The following is a 26,328-nucleotide window of genomic DNA, read 5'->3' as shown; positions in this document are numbered from 1 at the left end:
AGTTCTCATTACCCTAGTCTGATTTGATTGGGAATAAATTAATTTTTTTTCCCCAAGCCGAGTCTGTTTTGCCCATGACAGTAATGGGTGAGTGATCTCTCCCTGTCCTTGTCTCGACCCACCACCTTTCGTTACATTCTCTCTCCCCTGCCCGGCTGAGCAGGGCAGCGACAGAGCTGCTTTGGTGGGCACCTGGTGTCCAGTCAGGGTCAACCCACCACAGCAATTATATGCATGCTGGACTAGAGATGGCTCCCATCTGTCCAGCCCTAAATATTACCAAAGTGACCTGACATCTGTGTGTCCCTGTCACTGTAGACCTGCCAGTAGGAATACAAACTCTTGTTCCTTCTTTCAAGAAATTGTCTGTTTGCACAGTCATGGGAAGAAGGACCTTTTGTATCCCCACATACATCAGAAGTACAGGCCCCACTGACACAGAAAGGGTATTGCTGCAAATCATATAAAGGGTATTGCTCCAAATCATATAAATTTGTGCAAAACTTGTTTACATTTAAGACTTCTGGCACTTTCTGCATGTGAACCAGCAGAAAGACAGTGTTTATATGAAGTGTAGGAAAGAATCCTTTTGTTGGACAAGAATCACTGGCAAGCACCAGGCAACTATTCCCTTTGGGTCTTTTATACGAGGTGTCCTGCAATGTAAAGGTGTTGCAATCCTTCGTGACACACACTAAAAACAATGCACTACACTAATTTTGAAATATTCCAAATTCTCTAAAAGCTTGGGTAACAGGAAAAGAATAATCTCAGTGGATTTCTATTAGTCATCCACTGCAAGATGCCTGGATGTTTTAGAACAAAGTGTACAGACATGTTCAAGGAAGAAAAAAAGGGAAAAGTTACAAACCAGAACTAAAATTCAAGATGGGTAATGAAACTTGCCAAGGCTAAAACTCACCAAACCTGACACTCCTTTCCATAAAACATTAAATCTCTCCACAAAGCATTACATCTTTCAAAACAAATTTCCTATGATAAGATACTCCACACTGAGTAGTGGAGAAACTGAATTTCAAAATTCAACTATTTTTCACTTCTATTGAATGATAAATTATTTTGTTAATATTAATACTTAATAAATAATTTTGTTAAAATAATTATTTTTGTTAATACTTGTTAAATTATTTTACTTCATAAAATTTTTGCACATTGCGTCCTTCCCTCCCACTGTTTGAACCCTTCTGCCAGCATGGGAAGTCTGGCTTTATTTAAAGCTCAAAAGTAACAGCCTGTGTGGAGGAGATGGGACAGTACATATCACTGTCTCTCTCTCATGGCATCTTTGCTCCTACCTTACAGGGCAGAACAATGCACTATTTTAATGGTGTAATACTGCATCTTTAAGCACCACTGCCTCTCAAGTTTTCTACTTTGCCATAGACAACTACGTTACTACTTCACTATTATCTGTCAAGTTGCACATATTCACATAATATTAGCTATTAATTTGAATTTTAAAAAGGTCATTTAATGACTTATTGGTAGCCTCAAACGGAACTTTGGTACCAGTACTGTAATATGGGCTGGGGAAGCATATCCTGTAAATAAACTAAGTGGTCATTTCACAGAGGTTCACAAATTACTGGAGGTTTAAGAACCCATCCAACTTGCATAGGGACCACATGGGCTGAGACAACACCAGCTACTCCAGGTGGCCCAGGGGACTAGCACTATTCCAGGCCTCTCCTCTCCTGGAGACTCTCACACACTACGCATCTTTCCCAGTTCTGACAGATGTGTCTAGATGTACTGTGGTGGGATGGTTTGAAATCAGACTTTCATTTTCTACAGTGGTCTTGGGAATTATTGGTTTGTCATCTACAACCATCTAGGAAGTCTGTAATCACCCACTCTCAGTAAAGCCAAGTTCTGTACCATGTGACATGCATTAATTCATTTTTTATAAGCAATGAAATGCTGTGCCGGGCTGGAACCTCATGTAGGCTATGCAGAGAGATTTATTAGTGATCCTCTGCAGACCTAGTTGGATTCTGGACAAAACTCTTTTTCCCTTCACTTTCTTTCCCCATTCTTACACCTCCCTCAGATGGTCAAAACCAACAATCATTGTTTTATTTAGGGAAAATGCTTTGATTTTGCCAAGCCTGTGCTTTTCAAATTGGAAATCAGGTGGTGAGCAGTATGAAATACTACGCTTCGGTATAGCAACAATCAGTATTGAAATAGATTTGCAGTGTCAGCTCACCCACAACATCTATGTGGTAGAAAAAGAAATGAGAAATGTGCTGATACAAAAGCAATCTATATTTTGACAACTGGCAATGATTATTCTCTTTTCCTCTCTGCCTCAGTGAACATTAAATATAACACCTGAGTATTAATGGGAAAAAACCCAGAAAGGTTGCGTTCAGCCATAGCACAAGGAGGTGCAGCTGAAATACCAGCGTGCCATTTTCCATACCACAGGCAGAGTAATGGTCTGAGCTTCTTACCCTGCAGTTGAGTAGAGTGTAAAGCACATGGTCAGGAGTGGTCTGAGCTCTCCACTGTAATACTTCTGAGAGGAAGAGAAACTAAAATAAAGCAGAGTGATAGTCATGACACTGAACAACATTTTGGCTTTAAAAACCAGATAACTATTTTTGCTATTTAGACTATGTCTGTCTCATTTATATGCTACATTTTACATCAATACCTAGAAGCTGTAAACATGAATTAATTCTCTTGTCATCCCACATATTTATAGCAAGGTGCTTTTGCACAGTAGCAGCGGCCTCTCTGGAACTGAAACCACTGCTGGGATTATGATCTATTACTATACATACTTTCAAAGCGATAAATCAGTTCTTACTGATCACCGAATTTAAGCACTATTTTAATTCTTTAGCTTCCTCTCTTTTTCTTACTATAAATGTATAAATATTTATACAGCTTAGAACTTAACATAAGCCCCCAAAAGAGCTGAATTTTAACTTAATTTTACAGGATCAAAATAACAACAAATAAGGTCAGGACCATATATGAAAACAAAATTCCCTGGACTCCACTCGTACTAGCAAAAAAGATCTAATAGAGAGTGATTTCTGGTAGAAGCCTCATTAACACTTCCACCACATTTGTTCTGTTCCCCTCACGTCTATTTTATATTCCTCTGTAAAGAGGGTTCTGAAATATTTTAGTGTGAATTAAAAAAAAAGCAATCAACAAATTCTGCAATAATAATAAGTAATAATACAATCTATGTACTACTAAGTGTGCTGATGCTAACTAGCTAAATATAAGCCACATCAGAAAAGTTTAGCTTACCTTTCTGGCTTGATCATTATCTTCTATTTGCCCCAAATCTCTACCACTGGCCTGTGCAATTCTTTTTCCAGAGACCAAGTTCCCCACCATCACAGAGGCAGGGCCAATTTCTAGAACAAATCAGAAATGTGCTAAGTGCTTGTGGATGAAAATTCTTTTTATTTCTTTTGCATTACATGATATTTTCCTCATTGCTATCCACAACACCAAACCTTGAGCACATCTCTGTTGATACACACTTTGGTTGATGGACCAGAAGTAGCCGGAAGATATGTAGGGGTGGATTCACCCTCTCTAAATATATCTGAGGCAGCCATTTAGCATGGGCTCTCTATAGCCAGAGACACATCCTGTTTGCTTTGATACGAGGAATCTTTGGAAAATTCAGCTCCTATTTTAGAGATGTCCATTCAAGTGCTTAAAACCAGATAAGATGTATCCAGGCTTCAGGGACAATGTTTCTATTTCTCTCTTCTGTTCCCTGGGCTAAGTTGCATCTGTATCAGCAATTCTGTAATGCTATAGACATGAAGTGGCAAGGATTAGAAAGGCAGATGGTGCATATGATAAAATATATGCAAGCCCTTTAGCACAAGGTAGGGACTGAAGAAGAAGAGTTTAACTTTAGAAGAAAGGAAGATGTCACAGCTGACATTTCTCCATGAGGTGGATTTCACTAATGTTTTGTTGCTGCTGCTAGGGAAAAATACCTGTCTCTCGGATACCGTTTATGCTCATATTAATGTTTGTTAATGTTAACACGAGCACGGATTCTTCAGCATGGATTACTGATTAACTGCAATTGATGCCAGGCTTTCCTTCTAGTCTATGATGCCCAAGCTTCGTCTCAGTGATGGTATGTGGTATAAGTGTCAAAATACGAGATGTGTAAGTAACCAGATAATGTACAATAAACAACATCTACAGACTACTCTGCTTTAAAAAGATGAAAGCAATATCCTCTGGGTATATCACAGGTACGCAAAATGGGAAAATGTGATGCTATCTGTTTGGTTTCTGAGTTCTTGGCATTGTTTTTACCATAGTGATATATAATGTATACATAATGTATCTATAATTATCTCCACTGCACAGATCCTAATTCAATGATTACTTTGTGAAGCAGCAACAAGGAAATACCGAAATGAGCACTGCAGTTAAAGGCTTAATTTTGTAAGTTAGTGGAAGTCACTGTTAACCTCTGACATTCCCAGTATCTGCGAACTTAGATTATGGTTTTGATTTCTGAAACATTAGTCAAAAGGTTTTAAATAAATAAAGAAGCTGACGGTTTTGTCAAACTCGCACTGAATGCATGACAGATAGTTCCCACATCTGAGATCCAGAGGCTAAAAACATTTTCTATTCCAACGTTTTCCTATTCTAAGGTTTCCAGAGTGGAAAGTAATCAACACTTAGTCTAATGTAGCTGAATTCAGGTCTTAAGCCTGAGGCTGCAGATACAGAAATCCTTGAAATTAATCTGAGTAATAAAATCTGCAATTGGATTCAGAGTCTAAAATTTGCTAAAATTTGCTTGTTTGTTGGTCATGAGTAATCAGCAACTGGACTACAGCAGGCTACAAGGGCTTTCTCGGTCTCTTGAGGCAGTGTCTTGCTGTACCATTTCATCCAATATTCTCCATAAAGTGTGGCAGAACTTCTGAAGAACCACCCTAAAACTAGTTAGGGTTTTCCCTCAAATATACCTGCTGTAAGAATAATCCAGAATCTCCCTACTCAGGTAAAGCCTTTATCCTCATTCTTAGATTTAATTTATTCTTGATCAGTTTTTAAGTATTTGCTCTTCTTCCAACACTGTTATTTAGTGTCAACAGTCCTCCTCCTCTCTATTTCTACTTTACAAACTCAGCCTTCAAATAAGCCAAGATTTTATCTTTCACTGTTTTGGTCTCAGTCCATTCTCTTGAAACATAATTGATCATGAATTTACAAAGAACTCCAGGTGTGGTCTCAGCAGTGCCTTGTATAGTGATAAAAATGTCTTCATCTTTACTGAAGTTAGGTTTTTGGAGCATTTTTCCTTGCACTCTTTGTGAAGGTACTTCTAGTTTCTGCTGAATACAATGATGTCCTTAACACACCTGGAATATTTAACAGTAACAGCTGATCAAGCTGATTCTCACTTGTATTAACAGTTTCTTGATTTTGCTCCATACAGTACCGTGAACACACAGCATTAAATGTGTCCACATCCCTTTGCCTTCACTCATCTTACCTGGTTGTTTTTGCCTTGGTTTAGGCAGGTTTGTTACGCAGGTGTGGGGACACATCAGCACGTTACAAGGATGCAGTGATCCTTCCAAGAAGAGCTGTTTGGTTTCTGACAGGTGTATTCCTCCCAGCGGCGTCTTGGGAAGCGTGTTTGCTGGTACGAGTGCTAAGCAGTAGACTCCCACTTGATGAATACTGTCAATAGCCTAAAAAAAAGCAGGAAGTCAATTTTAATGAGAGGCTAATTTTTCATCATTCTAATAAGCACACATTGTTCTGAATTACTGCATAGAACAAGTCTAATAATTAACTGGCAATGGAAAGACACTTCAGCAATGTCAGTGATAAGGAGGTTCTTTTCAGTGGGAACAGGTGAACGGAAATGTAACGCTGATGTTATTACACTCATTCCAGAAGATAAAAAAGCAAACAAAAATCTGGTAATAAATACAGAGGAATCGATTAAGAAATGCTACCTAGGCATCTCTTAGGCACACGTTAGTAGCACGTATACGGGAGATTTATGACTAGCAGATGGGCTAGCAACTCATGTGAAACTGATTTTAACTGGTGCACTTCTCAGAATTAAAGTTCAAAGGATTCCTATCAACTTAACATCCAGTCCATCTTGCAGAGCAAAGAAAAATTTCACAAGTTGCACATATATCACCATATACCTACTGATGTATGTAGCTTATATTTTGAAAAAAATTTTCTAAGATAATCACTGTTTCCCTTCCTGATAACTGTGTAAAAGATGCACAGGCAGGAATGGGAATTGGTACAATATAATGGAAAACTACAAAACTTGAAAAAAAATCTGTTGAATGAAAACCTGAAAAATAAGCATCTTTGAATCTTATAGTAACCATGTTCACGGTCTGACAAGTGGAGTGAATTGCATCACTTTCAAAAGTGTATCATTAAGGTTGGAAAAGACCTTTAAGACCATCAAGTCCAACCATCAACCCAACACCACCATGCCCACTAAACCATGTCCTGAAGCGCCACATCCACACCTCTTTTGAACACTTCCAGTGATGGTGACTTCACCACCTCCCTGGGCAGCCTGTTCCAATGCTTGACCACTCTCTCGCTGAAGAAATTTTTCCTAATATCCAATCTAAACCTCCCCCAGCACAACTTGAGGCCATTTCCTCTTGTCCTATCACTAGTTAGTTGGGAAAAGAGACCAACACCCATGTCACCACAACCCCCTTTCAGGTAGCTGTAGAGAGCGATAAGGTGTCCCCTCAGCCTTCTCTTCTCCAGACTGAACAACCCCAGTTCCCTCAGCCGCTCCTCAGAAGACTTGTTCTCCAGACCCCTCAACAGCTTTGCTGCCCTTCTCTGGACACGCTCCAGCACCTCAGCATCCTTTTTGTCATGAGGGGCCCAAAACTGAACACAGGATTCGAGATGCGGCCTCACCAGTGCCGAGTACAGGGGCACAATCACTTCCCTACTCCTGCTGGCCACACTATTTCTCATACAGGCCAGGATGCTGTTGGCCTTCTTGGCCACCTGGGCACACTGCTGGCTCATGTTCAGCCTGCTTGGCTCATGTTCAGCCACAGTATCTGTGTAATTTACTTACTTAAACATTAATATCCATGCACTTCAGATTTTAACTCCATACGCATTTTAACTAGTTTTTTCCCTCACATTGGTAACAAAAATTGTAGCAAGTTAGAAAAACAACTTCAGATGTCCAAGCAGACTGAGAAACAACTTACAGACAGCATCTCTAATGAGTAGTTAAATGTTCAAAAATATAATTTAACTTGCATTTTAATTTTTAACTGTGAAAAAAGTGAACATATACATCTGTTGCCTTCAAGATACAATCTATATTCTGAGATAAAATAATCAATTATAGTTATATACTAAAGTGTGCACCAATAAGTTACTGATTACTTCCACAGAGACCCTAAGTAATACTTTGCTTTTGCTTCTGCTTGCTTCATTTTCTATTTATTTGATTGCAAAATTTAATAACAAAGAATAATAAAGCAGTTACTCATTTTACAAACATTGCAGTTTTAGTAGTGGTAGATCTCATGGTAGTATTGGAAGACGTCACTGCTGGTCTACAGACATGTTACCTGAAAGATCAGCAACAGCGAGATCAGCAATATGACAGCTAGCACACAATGTCTCATGTTTGTGGCAGAAACCATCACAACCTCCTAATCAAAATGCTATTTGTAGGTTCTGAAAAGCAGTGATAAATCATGGGACCCTCACCTCACATCAGCTTGAAGGAAAACTCTTATGGGGCAAGTAACCATTCTTATGCAAACATATGACAGTGTGGCTCCTAGAATTGGTTGAATGGAAAGCAATACTCAGCTGAGGTGGGATGAGAGGTGTTTATACAGTGATTCCTCAGTGACTTCTGAACTGTCTCCTTTGATAGCTACCTCTGCAGCACAATGCCTGATAAAATGTCATGGGTCATTCAAAATTGTCACCTTTTGTATTTTGGAATTTGGCATGGAGGCAGGGAATGACTTTGTTTTTCACAAGGATGAGGCCTACTGAACTGAGACATAAAATTTTGTGAGATAAGAGTACCAGTCAATTTTAATACTGCTGGCATTTATGCCTCTTGATGAGAAGGCTTGGTTTTTTAAATTACTCAGTCCAGCCAGAAGTAAACAGAGTATCTGAAATCTTTATGGCTCTGCTTCATTCAGAAAACAGATTAAAGATACCAGGACTTGCAGAGTCCAGATTGTTACATTGTTCAAGCTAAGAAAGCATCACATTCTGACAAAATTCTCCAGGCAGAGACTCTCCAGTTCTGCAGGAGATGTCCTAGTTTTGCCTAGTCCTGTCAAGTCCTGCCAGTGCATGGGCACTGGTAAAACTAACATCCAGTCTGCCAGGTACAGGACCCCCAGCTCTGCCTGAAGGGTCAGATCAGTTTGCAGCAGCCTGGGAGATGAATGAGTATCTAGGATCCATCTGACTGAACTGCTGGGTGACCCAGGATCTTCACTCACACTGCCACTAAGATACCGCCCTTCACTACTCTCAAGAAACGCTGTACTTGGCCTGACCACTCCTTCCCAACCATGCCTCTGCTAAAACCCACTGATGCAGTCCAACATAGTTCCATACGCAGAGCATCTCTACCATTCTTATGCCCTCTGCTGAGGAGCAGGAAGAGTCAGAATATGTGCAACCCACTGGAAAAAAGTTCTGCAGATAGATGCAGCTCAACTCTAGGGAAGTGATGCACAGACACAGCGAGGCACAGCCGAAGCAGGCAGCATAGGGCAGGGCTGGCACAGGGCAGCACACACAGAGTGTCAGTCAAGTCTCACAAACATCATCATAAATGAGTTACAATTTGGTAGAGTTTGTTATCATGGATGTCATTGAGAGCCATGACACAAGTGTGGTATCATTGTGTTGCTCATCACTAGCAGATGATTCAGATACAACTGGTTACCATTTCCTGACATCTGTCATTAAAAGTCTGATTGGGAAGGAGGCATAAAGCATCCCACATGTTCCTGGCTTCTGTCCTCCATCTCCGCTCTCAGCTGAAATTCAATGAGAAACTTCCTGTTCACATAGTGACGGCATGCCAGAGTTGCAGACTTCACACATGGGTGACGAAAGCAGCCACACGTGTACTTTGCCTACCATTCTCAGACACTGCTGTGACTTGATCATACTCAGAATAACAGGATTGACTTTTGGCAGGAGTAACTTGACACAGGACTCCCACAGTGTTCAGTACTGAATTCTACTGACTATGATCGTGTAAGACATGATTTCTGTAAAAGTCACAAAAATGCTCAGCTGACAAAACAAGAGAAGTGTAAGTCTGGAGTTTCAACCTTTTCTTTAGGAGCTTGCTACTTGATAAAAATTATCAAAGCACGGGCAATCCAAAACCTTTTACTTCTACAATAGTTGCCCTATGTGCTACTAGGTGCTTCAAAGGCTTTCTGTGTGATGGACAAGCTGGAGGTTCTAGCTTTTCTCGGTAATAATTTATATCTACTGTGAATATGAGATGCCTCTAGCTGTATGAAATGTAGCTATCTTTTAAATCAAGAGAGCAAATAAACCTGTCTTGAGATGGATGAAAGCTTATTTGTTCAGCTTCTTCAAGGATACGGTAGACCAATTCCCTTTCTTATTCAGTACAAAGCAATAATGAGTAAAAACATCTCTGAATTGTGTGGGATCTTTTTCTTTGGCTCTTGGGTAAAGCAAAAAAGATGTTTGCAATATATTTACCTGAGAAGAGTCCTTGAGGAAGGACAGAAAGGAAGGTAGGAAAGGAGTGGAAGTAACACGTGACCAGCTGTAGACAGAGCTGAGACCACTTCACAAGGTAGCAATAGACAGACTTAATTTGACTACATCTCCATTAAGCTTGTTGCTTTTGAGTGAGAATTGCCTTAACCACAAAGATGGAGGAGACGGAAGATGACTGCTATCTAAAGTATCTAATTTTTTGTGTGTGGACATCAGAGTTGAAAAAACTTTGAATATAGTAATGATATTGCCCTAACTTGGACTGCTATATGTAAGGAGAAGATCAGTATTTTTTATTTTTCAGTAGCTTCTGTCTTCTGCTCAAACTGTCGAACACCACCACCAAGGTGTGTTTCATCACAGTGCTATGTGCCTTGCATGATCCACAAGACAGCTGGAATGGGATTCCTTGCAATAAGCATCCTCTATGCAGATAACCTCATTGTAGGTACCTAGATCTGAGCTAATCAATCACTTCATTTCAGTAGAGAGAAATCAGCATTTTTAGGCTGTGTTTCATTCCGTTTATTTTAGCTGTCATCATGGTGCACTAATAACACATAATTCTCTCCGCCTGATTAAAAAAAAAGATATCTGGATATCTAGTTCAGATACATATACCTACTTTTGAAGAGGTCAACTCCATATCAGTGCCAATGATACGGAGTTTAGTAAGAGACTTTGGTAGCTTTTGAGAGTAAGAGTATATAATATATTCATTCATGACTCTCTTGAAGTAATGAATGACTATATCCTTATAAAACATACACTACTCTGTCCTTGCTATTACTTACTTCAATTCATCCCTGTTTTCTTAGAGCATTTTGATTAGGAAAAGTATCACTCTCTGGATATGGGCGGCCCAGACAGGAACTGTCACTCAGAAGAATCTAATTTTGTGCTCATTAGGGGCAAGTGCAACTGAAGGTGGACTTAAAACTACTCAAAAATAAATGTCAGTTACCTTGGGGGCCTGAAAGATCAATAAAAAGAATATAAAGCAGGAAATATAGCTTCGAAACATATGTAAAGAGCATTACCTGGAGAACTCTACTCATCCATTGAAAACTGTCTTCCTCTGTGGAATCTGGTCTTTGTTCAGCAACAATAACTATCCTTTCATCGTGCAACACGCTCACTGAAAACACTGCTATTCTATAGAAGAGAAGGATAGAAGACTATTTAGTGCCAGGACAGATGAAAAAACCTGTCTTCTAAGATAATCTTTCATAAATACGGTTTTGTTATTTGTTACTCAGATAACGAGTGCACCAATTAGTATTTTATTTATGGGGAAAAAGCAACATGAACAATTTTGGATAACTTCTGGAGGTGAAATAGGGGTCTTTGTTCTAGAATCATGTAAATACAGGCATAATGTCACAGCAGGGTTGGAGAAGTGAACCTTCTTGGGACCAGAAAAGCACCAAATTTCGTTCACACCAAGGTTGTTAAGCTATTATAGAACAGTCAGCTTAAACACCTTCTTTGTCCCCATCTTAGAAGAAAGTAACTGCAACATCATTTTGTGAGAGGTCTGCCACATGATCAAGTGTGAGTGCATGTTACTGCATTAGGCTCTTCAGAAGTTTTAGATGTTTCCTGCTCACTTTCAGCACATTAGGAAGGTCACACAAGGAACCACTGCCATGTTCAAGAACTTCAGTGTTAGGCATATTGGAAATGTTCAACTCAAACAGAAAGGATCCTGTTGAGTCAACACCTTCAGAATTAACCAGCTGTTCAACTGGAAATATTAATAATCATGATTTTGGACCTTGGTATCTAAAGTCTGCCTCAACACTGTCTTAGGCTTCCCTCTACTGTCTCCTCGTTCTAGCAGTATGAACAGCAATGGAGGGAAACCACAGTGCAGATTAGGCACCACCTTCTGGAAGCATTTTGGGTCACTTACACCTGGTCTAAGCAAAACAAGGATTTCTACATAATATAAGAAAAGAAAGGATCAAACCTTCCCCTGTAGACAAATTTCATTGGTTCCACGGCCAATGCTGTTGCTACAATGTCATCAGCATTATGTCTTCTTCCACTGACAACCATCAAACCATCCATTTTGCCGATAACAAAGACAAGTCCACCTGGTCCTATAAAGCCCAGTAGTCCAGTCCTTATAAAAGGATATTCAGTGATAGGGCCACCAGAACTGGTCATGGGAAACACCTGTAAGACAGAGAAACACAGGTCTTCAATTCTATACACAGAGACCATGCTGCAAAATATTTCTGACGTGCTCTCTCAGATGGCTCTTTGGGAATGAAGTAGATAGGTTGCTGGTGATGCTCTTTACTCTTCACTGACCATAGAGAGTGTCAGGAAACTCCTAGACTAGCGTGTGTAATTTTCCACACCTGTGTTCCAGCAAGTTCAATCACACTCCATTTACTACATGTTTTCCCTAACCGTGGCTCTGTAAATCATTTATGACCTTAAAAAAATACATAAATCAACAAAAACAGTAGTGAATTAAAAAAAACACTCTACAGAGTGCAGCTAGCCTGAGGTGCTATGTATAGGTTACTGAGAGATTAAACTGCAAACATTACAGCAGGGGTTCTTTTTAGTACTTCATGCTCGTTTCCAGCACAGTATACAGAAAGAAGCAGGCTAGAAATTAAGCTTTTTTAAGGTACTGTACTTCAATGACTCTTGCAGCTGACCACATTTTTATCTAAGGTCAATTAAGTCCTCACAACTCCAGTGATAATGTCTCCTGTAGCATGTCTAAAAGTGAAAATACAGCCCTATACAGAGCCTCCCTAAATGTTTGAACACCAGACACGTTCGTGACTTCCACAGGATTGATTTCTACCGCTATTTCTATCCTAACTAACACAGCATTATCTGCCCGGCACGTGAGCTACTTTGAGCTGCATTCTGACACAACCACACTTTCTTGTCGTTGTTTTTCTCTAAACCGAAATAGTCTAAAGGGAAGTTATTTAAGACAATGGCAAGTGGAAGACCATGGCTATACAGTCTCCTTCAAGACTAATCTAAAAAGAAAGGTCAAATTCTGCTGCCAGATGCCCATGGGTGACTGTTATTGAACAGATTTAAGGCTTATACCTCCTCAGCCATAATTCATTTCAGGAACACAAAACTCTTTTATTCTCTTAGAGCTGCAACGTGAATTACACAGTAAAAAAGGTGGCCCACTTGGAGAGGACTCTTAAGAACAAGTTTAACTTTAAAAATGAGTGGTCTTGCTCATTCAATGGCAATTTCTTTGCTTACCATTAGGAATAAGTCTAAATATGCTGTTAAACTGCAGATCCAGTTATGAATTATGAATGATTTTGTAATTACAGGAAGTACTACAAAATGAACGTTAAGTACCTTTCTACCCCGAAATATGTCAAATCCAGGATTATCATTCACACTGGGTATTGCCAATTGTACTTGTGGCACAGTAATCAGCTATCCACAAATTTCAGATCACAACAGCATAGTAGGCTTCCTGGCTTCGATAGCAAGATAGAGAATCGTATCCACTAGTCTCCATTAATTATTTAATGTATAGTGTTTACAACATTCAGATTTGCATTTTGCAGGAGATACTAGTCATGTTTGGCCTGTTAAAAATTGTAATATCAAAGCATTTGTTAAGGGAAATGTAAATGTATTTTTCTTTTTTCTCAAATATGAGAATAGAAAAGGTTCAGAACTTAAGAAAAATCTCAGCTCAAATTTTTTCAGTATTATTTCTCTGATTTGTTCAGCCTTTCATACTGGCTTCAGCAGAAGTTAATGATAATGAGTGAACACGTACAACAGAGCTATCAATACAGCTGTCTGCACTGGAGCTGAAGCCTACTGGAAAACAGATTCCACAAAGCAAAAACGCTTTCACCTAAGGCAATTCAAACAAAAGCAGGTGGGGACTAATTAGGAAAAGGTATCTGCTATTCAGATACCTCTTGAAGGCTACATCTGTCAGGATTCTGTATAAATGCAAGCCTTCAATGCTGGCTGTGTTGTGGAAATGTTGGAAACTGCTTTTTAGAGATATCCAGCAGCCTTCCTACTGTTCGCAGCAATCGAATTCTGCACATACCTAGCTCATAGACTTGTACAGTATTACCTTTTGAACTTATGTCTTTCTTCCTGCTTTCCTTCTGATTGTTTCAGCCCCTGGTATATTCTTTCAAAATTAAAGTAAAAGCTCTTCAGAGCCAAAATTAAACCCATGTAATGAGCTACTATTGCACTTAATGAAATGGGCTTCAGTGCAGATTATATGGCTAGAGTACAGGTCCCAAGCCACAAGCATTGATTATTACTGCTATTCTGATACTATTACTATCAATATTTTTAATGTCAAATATTATCCCAAAATAGAAAAAGTTAAAAAGGAAGGATTTTATATAGCAATTTTTGGTCAGCTTACCTCAAAAGTATTTTTGGTCATGCCTGAGAGTCCATAATATGATGTACCCGTTGCAATAGCACATACACAAAGTTCTCCTATTTCATCTGTTTTACAGAGCTGAGGAATTCCATCTGGCTTCACTGAACACATTATAGCTAGAGGGAGAGCAAAGGACTTTAAAAAATATTATAAAATGAACTACAGAATAACATAAATGCTGTGGTAAAGACATCATGGTGGAGTTGACATAAATAAATTATATGTAGACTAACGTCTAACAATTGGTTTCTCAAACTTTAAGGTCTTCAACATTATCAAGTGTTATTTACATTATAAATGATATTTATACAAAGAATACAAAGATCTTTACATAAACTCAGTCTTTACACTGATAACAAAACCTAATTTGCCTTGCTCTCTAAAATTTCAGTTGATCTGTAATATTGCTGTGAAGTGTGATTGTGTTCCCAGTTTTGTATACTGAAGACCAGATTTGCTGCAGTCAGTGCAAAATGCAATACCCTAATGGAATTCTTGATAATAATTATACTGCCAGGGAGGCAGGCAACCAGGAAATCCACCTCTCACAAAGTAGCAAGTAACACCATATGAAAGATCAAGATATTCAAGCAGACTAGCACAGTCATTTTACTAAGAATTTATCAGAGCTCAGACTCCCTCTCACCGGTCTTACAGGACTGCAGAGACAGCAGGAGCTAAACAGGAGGGATTAGAAAGCACTGGTCCAAGGAAGAAGCACTATTTTATGTCAGCCATGTGAGTAAGAATCAGGTATGCTGCTTTAGCTATAATCCCTGGAGCTAGAGTCCAGCATGTTTGGATTTTGCAGTTAGAAAGAGGATATGATGAACAAGGGAGACCAGAAATGAATCAGCACGTCTTTTAAGTACAAGTGTAAAGAATTTTGAATGACTTTTCTCTCACTCTGAGGATAAACAGGAGTTTAATAAGATCAGAATATAGTATTAAGTGCAAGATGGCACATCATTAGTAATATCTTATCTGATAACTATTAGACAACAACCACTCTTTTCTTTCTTTAAGTTGTTCAACTGAAATCTTATAGGATGCATCATTATGTTTTATTCCTTCAGTGCATAACAGATGTTCTCTTATGAAAAACTAGGGTATTATCCTTTTCTAGTCTCTGTAACATCTCATTTAAAATCTAGCTCTCATGAAAAATCTTATCTCCATCTTTAGAAGCACTGGTTTGATAAATTCAGTTTGAATTTATCAACATGTACTGTTCAGTCATACCTCCTCTTTCTAATAAAGAGGTCATAGCACAGGATTTTGGAAAAACATTCTGCAAGATAGCAATTTTGTTGACTGTTAGCATAGGTTATTAAAACTTTCACTACCAAGAAGTAGTAGGGTCAGGCTTATGGATATTTATAGCCTACATACATCAGAATCCAGCTTTCTTATTTTCTATACCAGTATCTCTCAGTTAAAGAACGGATGTTCTGATATGGTGACAGGTTGTTTAAAGCACGCTGCTAATGCAAGTAAAGACAGTCACTGAGGTAAACACGGAGAAGAAATCTTGGGATTTCCAAACCATGAAGTTTTACACGGTAATGCTTTTGGACTAAAATGTTTTCAAGTACACATGTTCTAATCCCAAAGCTTGTGGTCTAACAGCAAAGTAAGCCTACCTATGACTTTCTGCAGCTAATTACTTAAATTGATGAAACATGGGAGGCTCAAAGAAAGTTCCTTACCTCCTGGCATCACTAAGCCAACATCCTGGACAGTCAGAACGGAAAGCTTTTCTTCAGAGTCCACTCGAATCACTCCGTAAGTGAGACCATGCATGGACAGAACTCCTCTGCCTGGTGGTTGATTGCTGTCATCTGTTGGCCTGCAACCATGGGTCATAACATCAGTGTACCATCAGGCAGACGTAAGCATTTACTTATTCTTAAGGGACTACAATTGCAAATACTCCTCTATTTGACAGTTTAAAATTTAACCTTCTTTTTTCCCCTACTAGACCTGACAGAATCCTGTTCTTCCATCATTCCTGAGTCATTATGTCTGTGAGCTCTCCAATTCAGTGGCCACCCACATGTATGGGCATGTAGACATGAAAGTAACACCTAACATTTACCTAAAACAACTTGTATTTAATTCTCAGATAGATTTATGAAGATTGTTTGACTACCCAAGTAAAGGCCTTTTGCCTTGTTTTAAAAATATTGAAAGGCAGTGCAAACGATGTGGAGGGAAACTGCTCTCTAAATATTTGGAACTGATCAGTAAATAACTCAATAAAATCTCTATGTTACCTACTTCGGGGCAACCTAGGAACCAAACTCACCTGCCAGACTAAAAGCCTAATGCTAGCACACTGGTGTCAAAGTCAAGATCAGAATACAAGTATGCTGTGTTTAAATAACAGATATGACTTCCCACTCCCAATACTTAAGCATTTAAAATTACTAAACAGAAGAAATTACGTTGTAATAGATTGACTGCCAAGTACCTGTGGAAGCTGCAAGGACTTTACCACCTTTATTTTAGTGTATATAATTGAATTCTTCCTATCCTACTTTACACCATGAAAATTAAAACAAAGTACACCTTCATCAGTCATGGTCAAAATGTTGTGGATGCAGCCTCTTTGTAACACCTCAGTTTGCTCAGATCCACTGCCGACATGCTGTACAATTCCACCGTGTCAGTAAAAGCTGTCTGTCAACTTGTTTCACATTATATGTATTGCTTTAGCAAATGAATGTTGACGTATGCAAGTTATTAAGTCAAGGGAATACGTGAGGGCTTTTTGTGTCTGGAAAGATTTTTACACTGTCCTGCATTTTAATATGCAAAACTGGAAGCTAACATGATGCTGATTTGAGTGTGGATAATGCATCCATGTAGAGCAGCCAGACCCCAGCTATTCTCAAGATGGATAAAACAGCCAATATTTAGTTCAAGATTCTGCATTTTTCCTAAATAGTCCATCATAATACAACTATTTTTTAGCAGCTAATGTCCTTTTATATGACACTTCTCCTCTACTGTGCTTGAAATACTAGGCGGGCCTTAGCCAATCATGGTCACGTAAGCCTTGCAGCGATCGGCACTATAAATTTCAATTAATAGGTTTTACGAGGCATATTTCTCAGGTGACATTGTCAACAAAGAAGGATGTGGGTACGCTTGAAAACACATTAGAGTATAACAAATGGTGTTAGTAAACAAGCAGCTGTGATAAATAATATTCCCATCATGTAAAAGGAACTTTCAGAGATGTTATTGATCAACTTCCTCTCACTCTTGCTCCTCAAAACACACATTTTACTGCTCATGAGAAGAAAGGCCTCCTGCAGGCACATGCAGCTTCTCACCGCCTTGATCTAGACTTCATACTTCAATCACATACATTTTCTGGCATTACTTATCACATCCAAAGACTGTTCAAAAGAAGAGCGGATGCAGCTTGGAAAGACACTGGCTGTGTACAGGACAGGGGTGCAAGGGCAGGAAGCTGGAGGGACGATCCTTTCCACTAGGATCATGATGGCGGATTTGTCAATAGAGCTACGCTTGCTGTGGGCTGGGGTGAGGTAACAGCTTTTCCCAGGTTAGCAAGAAGCGCCGTGCAATGGAAGTAGGTGGGTAGAAGGAAAATGTTGGTGCTGAGGACCTGGGGTCCACAGGACAGGCATTTCTGAGCTGCTATTTCAGAGTACTTCTGGTATCCTGGTAGTCTGAGGTGGATCCTTGAATGAGACACCAGTTAACAATGCTCAAGTCTCCTCTTGCAGGCAACTAGCTATCTGACACCAAAAGCGAATACAGTCAGAGGACCAGGACAGAGGAGTGAGGTGGGGAGCGAAGCACCCGGCAACACCTATACATCCTCTTAGGAAGTATCTTGTCACACTGACCCTGAAATATATGGTATCTTATATTGACCCGTGCATGATACACACATGGGAACAACCCGAAAACAAGTATCTCTGCCAAGCCGAAGTAGAGAAATCACTTGGAAAGAAGATGTGATATAAATAACCCCATTCCATTGTATTTCTAATTTATTTTAGAGTTCACATTTTTTGTTTTCTTTACACATTCAATATTTCTAATACAGGATTTGGAATTCTGTAAGACTGCTTGCTAGACAAAGATAAATCCTTTGATTAAGGTAGAAGCAACTGAACAAAGGTATAATTCCACCTACCTCACATACCAAGTAAATTTAGCTTAAACCACCAGACAAACTTACTCCTTTAGTTTCTCTTAACCATGAAAAAGGGACAAGGTGCACCTACTTCAAGCCTGGTTTGTTCATACTTAGTAGCCATAGAGCATTTTGAGAACAGTTTACTACCATTTACTGATACAATCTATTTTGCCGCTATTTTTTCCCATATGTTTAAATGGGAAAAGAGCTGTTCTTAAACTTTTGCACTCCCTTAAGCAAGTGGGTTCAGACTAATATGCAATAAACCAAAGGGGAATACCATAAAGAATTACTTGTATGACACATTCCTTTAAATATTAGGCTTCATGATTCAGCTCTAAGGCTATTACTGACTGTCTTTTTCTAAACTATAAGGGTATTTCATCTGAGAACTAGTTCTGTTACTCTTCCTTGTAGGAAGATCAGTAAAAATGCACCATAGATTTTGAAAGAGTCAGAGCATTAACAGGGAGCTCTCTGGATCTCTGCTCTGCGGGGAGTCGTTCTAATGCATACTTCAGCTCTAACTCTTTGGAACTTGTATGATAATGACTTTACTGTCAGTAGAGACGGCTTGAATAAAATGAAAAATACTAAAGCTCCCAAGTTCAGCTGGCATTATCCTACCATTAAACAGACCTCAAAAAAAGGAGATATGTGTTCAGTAACATTCACTGTAGGAAGAACTGCTCTGTAATTACACAGCAAGGCAATGAAGATAAAAATGTCTTTTTTTTTAATTATCTGCTATTTTATGAGCTAATTTTTTTTTTTAATGTAAGCTCTCAATGCTAGTTGATTTGAAAATCAATTTCTAGTGCTTCAGAGGGCTACAAGGATAGAGTTTAAGTCTAGAAAGGGCACGCCGGCCTTTGGACGTTGAGACACAGTGAGTTCTCGCATTTCATAACCTGCAATTTGGGGCAGATTTTCCAGGGTTAGCACAGGAAATGAAAATCCTCTCCCATTAATGAGTGCTCAGCACAAGCAACGTCTGCTGCCCATCCATCTCCCCTCTGCACTTACAAGCAAGAGCTCATTCCAAGGGAGCAAAGGTCTGGCACAGCCTATGGCAAGGAAACCCATCACAAGGGAAAAACAATGTACTTCTTGGTATAAAGCTAGTGGAGCTGAATGAAGGGCTCTCTGAGACCCTGTAGTTCACAGAAAGACAACTAACCTGGACAGGATAAGCCCCTGGATGGCTAGCTTTCAGATGTTTTAAGCTAATAATTAGGTGGCTGAAAATCAACCACACTCTTGGCCTCTTGTCTTTCTTCCTGTGATGTTTCGTTGGAAAGCTAATTGAAAATCTAGTTAAATTTCACTTGGACAGTGTATTTTAAACTTTGTGGCAGGAAGTATTTTAATTAATGCTATTACAGTGCTTGACACTTTTATACTGCATGTTTTAACATGTGAAACAATTATAAATGGCTGCAGAAATCTGAACTTAAAAACAAAGTGCCTACTGTTCAACGTACGACTTTTGGAAAACTCTGCCAAAACAGACAACAGTTACGCCATACATTGTGCCACAACACTCATGACAGGCGACTGCTGCACACTGACATTCATGTACATAAGGCTTAATAATTTTATGAGAATTTATCAATTTTATTTCCAGGCACAAATCCCCCAGACTCAAAGGGCATTTCCAGATGATTACTGAGAGTCTATGAATAGTTAAAAAGCACCAGTCAGCCAAAAACAACCTGCAGAATGTCATAATTCTCTTTAAAGAGACTACTTTAAAGCATGATTTTCCTTGATAGCAATTCCACTTAAATTCCCACAGTTTAATTAATTTTATGCTTATGATGGCATTTTTCCACTTCTTTTTACAGAATTAGCTTTTGCATTTCAGACTATTTAATTTAAAGTTAGATAAAATTACAGAAATGGGAACTATATTATAAAGCACTCTGAAGTGAAATTACTACTCTACAAATTCTTCTTGTATGTCTTCTTTGGACATAAGCAAAATGAAAACTAAAAATGTCATTCAGAAGTTAGTTATGCAGATTCATACTTGGACAAGGTTTTCCTTTCTTTACAAGTTACCACATATATTCTACAGTGGGTCTATTTCCACTGGTGTAACACAGTACCTTCGAATAGCCACAGTGAGAGCTTCTGGTGAACTAGCGCAGGGACAAATGACCTCCTGTCTTAGACCTTTACTTTGGAAGACATTGAGAAATGCATCACAGGAAGAAATAGACCCTGGGGTAAAGAAAAAAAACATCAGAGGAGAAAAATAATCTGATTTCTGAAGTGATGCTATTCAAATTGCAAATTTACTATTGAATATATAGGCTTTGCAGGAGAAAAAATTTAAAAAGGACCCATGTCCACTGGGAAAGAAGTCATAGCTGCTACAACTACATATATGTATATGCAGTTGTGCATGCATACAGAGAGTAAAGACTAATGTTTGAACATAAAGTACTTTCACCATGCTTATGTAGAAAAGCCATTACTGCCAGATTTACAATATGAATTCCATTACAGTTTTATTTTTTAGGATGAGGCAAATTAAAGATTTCATTCAGAAACTCAAAGCAAACTACTATAGACAAGCAGACCACCTATACGTTAGTATCTTAAATAATACAGAGAAACAGTTCATGATATGAATTGTCATGAAATGACCGAGATGTGGTTCTCCAGAGTAGGATAAGTATTCCCCTAAAATTCTCAGTTACTTCTCCATCTGAGCACCATCACTCTGAAGAAATGTTCTGATCCTTTCTATAGCTTAAGGTTATTTACTTCAGTCTTTATACCTGACTGTCATGTTAAACAAAACTGGATTTACTGCAACTTACATTATGTGGAATATCAAGTTTGCTTCAGGATTAGGTAAAGAAAAAAATATTTTTAAAAAATGCAAAACTAATTACTGTTTCCATAAATATCATATAGGCTGCAGTAGACAAACCCCATACTTTGTAAATATTTAGCTAGGATGACTGAAGATTGAAACATTAAATGCAAGAGAAAAAACACTTTCTATTCTCTATTGGACTGCAGTAACACAGCTTACATGGGTTTGCACCATCAGCCACTATTAGCATACGCAGTGAGGAAAGGTTGATGTCTCTCTGATCTCGATGTGCCACCAATGCCCAGTGCATGTCTCTGGATTTTACACAGGCAACTTTTGCTGCAACAAGAATGGGAGGATTACTAATACACCATATAAAAGCTACACAGCTGTATTATCAATTTGTACTTTTGATTTTGACTATCAAGCATACTTTCATATGTTCTTGTTCCTTACCTTTATATTGACAGACTTTTTGTATCCACGACAGTGGATTCACTTTCATTAAGGAGTATGGAATACTTATAACATGCATCATGTTCATGACACTCTGAAATCAAATAAGATAAATGGGTTTTATACAACAACTGCGGTAATTATTTATATTGTGTTATAGGCAGGGGCATCTATGCAAATCACTTTATGCTTTTTTTATTGTCAGTGCTGGCATTTATCTTTTCCTATCTAGCTATCTACACTAAGATGAAACAGACCCCCATTTTCTAATGCTTTAATTAAGGATTAAGGATTTAGACTAATCAGATCATAACTTCGAAGCAGTACTGAAAAAAATTAAACAGATTTGCTATTTATACTCTAAGCAATTCACTTGAAATAGAAAAAAAACCAAAACAAAACATTGGATGAACAATGTCTGCATGTTTGCTATGTAGGTTAATATTATCCTGAAGCCTGCTACACTTCAGTATATATGAAGACTCTTTACTCAAAAGGACAAGTAACAGCAACATATCTGTCTAAAGAAATCCATCGCTGTGAAGACTGAAAAGCTACTAATGGTAGTGAGGCACAAATTATTTAAAAGACCATAGAGAGAGAAATAGGAATCATAGACTAAGCAGAGATCAATTTATCCTATCAGAAAATAAATGAAGGCGTTTTTAGTCCTTCTCCAGGTGGCCTCATTTTCAACAAGTTCATGAAAAGTTGTAGGAAGTTTAGAAAAAGCAGCTGAGTAAAACCAATGACGGATCCAAAACTGATCTCCCAGTCTGAGGCAGTCAATTGCTTTAGTGATTTCTCAGTGTTTCTAGTAAACAAACAGCCTGTAAATGAGCTGCTGCTTTACTTCTGTTACCATTTAGAAACATATTCTGAGGGCAACACGTCTCTGCTCATAGCAGCTCAGGTTAAATACAGTATTTGTTTTGGAAAACCTAGTCTTAAGAAAGGTTAAGTGCCCCAGTGGATTAGTCATCTAAACACTCCTAGAACTGTGAAAGATAGTTCTCCTTTCAGTCTCGCACAAGTGTAGGTACAGGAAAAGCACTTACAGGCAAGTCATGAAAAAAATGAAGATTAATAGCAAAGGCAGGCATAGAAAAGCTCTATTAGATGTTTGCTTTCAACTTCAGTGATAAAGATGGTTTTTTAACATGAGATACTTATAGTCGTTAAGCCTAATAGATCCTTTCTGCTTCAGAAGTGTTATTACTGCCCTTTGATACTAAGAACAGTATAACACTGCATAGGAAAAGTACATCAGATCCCTGGGAACCACAGCATGTATGCTGGGAATCATGTCATCCTGGGACCCCCAAAGAGTGAACCTTTAAAACTTGCTATTTGTTCTTAAAAATGATCAGTGAGTAGTTAAGTATTTTGTCAGTCATTGACTGCAGCAGTACCTTTAGAAGCAATCGTTAAAAATATGTCAGTTGCCTCCCATGTCAATTGAGAAAGACATTCAAACAGCCAGTAGACAAAGTATGCAATTTAAAGTATCAGAAAAGCTTTAATGTTAGCAAAACCATCTGTTGGTGGGAGTTTTGATAGAGAAGTGACAGTGGTCAGTGACAATATAGCTATGCCATTGGATCATATCCTTACAGAGGCAAGTACTAATTTAATTTGTTTCCACTATAAAGTCTGATCTCAAAATTATGCACCAGTAAGATCAGAATAACATGGTAAGAATGGGGCCAGCATACCGTGCACATTATGGTTAAGTGCACTAGCAGAAGATCACGAGTTTAAGTCACATATTTATTGCTTTCAAAGCAGAAAAATTTGTATTAGAAGAAACTGTAGGACATCTCAGTTTGTGACAGTAATAAGCATATTAGGTTAGTTTATTTTCAAATGCTCAGACAAAATAAAAAAACATACTTACTGTAAGAATCCCATGCCATAAACCAACATCCTTCTTGAAATCTAATACATTCACAATTGTTTCAGCTGTCCAACAAAAACAAAACAGAGTTTATTTTTTAGAACATGGCATCAACCCAAGGCAAACCCACTCAAAGGAAGGAAGCTTCAGTATAACATGACTGATGACCTCAAAGCTTAACGTTCATAGTAAGTCTCCGCTGCAGGATTTGTATTGGCTAGGAAATTATTTGTACCTCTCACAAAGGTATGTTAAACGTGTACATATTTTCTAAAACCAATGAAAAAAAAAATCAGGTTTCTAAGTCTAGAAGTCTTTGAAATAGATTTATGTAAAACATGAGACAGGAGCCTGATGAGAAACAAATTACAATTCACACTTGATTTTAAGGGTGAAGAAAGGGAAGTGTACTCCATACCTTCTGTGTATCCACATGCCTGGGTCAGAGCTTGGCAGTGTGTCAGAAGTGCAATCCTTGTCACAGTCACCCCAAGCACGCTTCCATCTTTACATGTTTTGTACTAAAAAGAAATAAGCAGGTAAAGTCAATGTGCAATACTTGCCCTATTTCCATTATTCAATACCTACATTTAAAATGTTTCCTATGTAGGTGAATGATGGACACATCTAATGACTCTATCTTAAGAAACCAGCAGTATTGAGGAGCTTGGGAGGCATCTTTCTGTTAAAAAGACACTTTTTCCAGATAGGCTTTCTCTTTTTGACTGAAGCTTCCCAGGCTTGATATCAGAAGTCCATTTGCTGTTTGAATACAGGCATTACGGAAGAATAATTCTAACAATTCTGATCACATTAATGACTAAAGGACTGGCTAGATTTAGCAGAGAATAACCTAGTTCAGTCTGCTCAGTGTCCACACGTTAGATTTTATAGGCCAACCAATAAACCTGAGCTGCTCCCTTCTGTGTCTTATAAGGCATGTGATAACGGCTGACTGCAGAATCCTTGCTAGATGCTGTTATAATAATCCATACGTATACAGTCTGAAAGACACAAGCTCTTTGATCAGAAGAATATAAAAGAGTCATGAAAGAGAAGCATAAAAAAGAGGTAGGAGATCATTGCTGATGACTGCAGCAACTTTTGCAACTTTATGTAAGAGCCTGAAAACTATCAGTGGTAATTAAAGTAAATTAAATATTTATCTTTCTCCATGATGAAGATAATCAGCAAGATTGAAAACGGAGGCATCTCTGCTTCTCTAGTCCAGACTGTGCAAAGACAGGAAATACCTTTGCTCCATCACTTGAACTTATTCCCTCTGAATAATCATTTAAATTCAATACTAACATCACTGAATTTGAGGCATTTAAGTCTATGCAGAAGTGGGAAAAAAGAATGGAAAAAAAAAATGAGAAAAATTGAATTTAACAGTATTGCTAATCTTCCCTTTCTGATGCTGGTCTTTTGTGGGGAGTGTGACTCACAAAGCAGTGACAGGCAAGCATTTGAACAGAAAGTTCCTTCTCTTTCAAAGGGTCTGAAGGTTGTGATATGAGAACTGAAATTTCACTGTGAAACTTCCCACCTGCCCATCTCAAGGCTAGTGGGCAAGCCCACACTGTGAATGAGACCAATATTGGTCAAGGCAAGTTTAATATAATATTGTGGCAGCCACATAGATGATGTAAAAACATTAATGTTAGCGACACCCAAAATGCAATTTAACATTTCATTAACTTTTCTGAAATCAATGTCCAGCATAATTTATTAGAAAATATTACTTATTAACAGGCTAAACCAGGATGTTCTTTGCCTCTCTGACTAGTGAATGAATAATGATGTTTACCTAATCCAGAAGTGCCATATGCAATGATTTGAGCAGAAGATGCATCTTCATTAACTCACCTCAATGTAAGCTGTGTCATTGTTTGCATCCTTGATGTGTGGGAACCAGTCACGAGGCGGCTTGGAGAGATGTTTAGACTCTGTGACAAACCACAGCAGTTTTGGCCAGCCTGAGGTACAAAGAAAAGTCAGCTTTTTGTTGAGTTTCTGCTGGATAAGACAAGACAAAACTCTCCTCTGTCGGAGGGTTTTTTTCCCAAATGCCTGTGTCACCATTACCTAAACATTGCTTCTTTTAAACCTCAGCACAGCATGAGAAAGAATATTTTTTAGAACTGCTTTCTTAATATGGCTATCGTGGCCTTCTCAGACAATCCCTGAAGAAATGGCTGGGCAGTTTAAGCTGTTATTGACCCAAATAGTTTATTACCACTCTCCTGTCAGAGGTTACTGCGCCTATCATGTAGCTATAGGACTGAACTGTACAAATGCTTCTCACCTACTACAGTCCTAAGTCTGTTGGTTTAATTTCACTTGTGGCAACAGATGATCTCAGCAGCCCGGCTGAGCCAGCAGGGAACCAGATCAGGAGCAGTCATGCTGCTGAGGCGGGAGCAGCGATCTCTACCAGACAGTGACACACAGCTGGGGCAATCGCGCCCCAGCAGCCACGGCTGCTCCTGCGGCAAGGGTTTCAGCACGGGCCTGATCCTCACCCGCTACAACTAAACAAGTGCAATGGCTGTTATTGTAGTAAATGACCTGTGATATCCACGATAAGCAAGGGTTAGCTTACCTTTAAACTGTGGTATCTCCCCCGTGGGGCTTTTAGGCAGTCCTTTATGGCATGCATCGCTAGTCAAGGCCACAGTAACTCCACAGCTTCCAAGCAAAAAGCCTATTTGTTGACTTCCTGCATC

The 26,328-nt window shown here is 38.7% G+C and overlaps 1 protein-coding gene across 1 annotated transcript; it reads right to left on the bottom strand.

Moving 5' to 3' along the window:
• Positions 1–2,477: 2,477 nt before the first annotated feature.
• Positions 2,478–26,328, bottom strand: LOC104628792 (disco-interacting protein 2 homolog C; the record flags this gene model as incomplete). The annotated part of the gene is made up of 14 exons (XM_010297486.1): positions 2,478–2,558; positions 3,292–3,401; positions 5,531–5,732; positions 10,848–10,962; positions 11,780–11,988; positions 14,216–14,352; positions 15,946–16,085; positions 20,528–20,642; positions 21,466–21,585; positions 21,703–21,796; positions 23,600–23,664; positions 24,018–24,120; positions 25,469–25,578; positions 26,205–26,328. Coding segments are annotated over 14 exons (1,725 nt in total), but the record flags the coding sequence as incomplete, so codon positions are not given.

Source organism: Phaethon lepturus, unplaced genomic scaffold, assembly GCF_000687285.1.
Source record: "Phaethon lepturus isolate BGI_N335 unplaced genomic scaffold, ASM68728v1 scaffold47231, whole genome shotgun sequence".
Taxonomy (NCBI): Eukaryota; Metazoa; Chordata; class Aves; order Phaethontiformes; family Phaethontidae; genus Phaethon; species Phaethon lepturus.
This window is presented reverse-complemented; position numbering and strand designations above follow the sequence as displayed.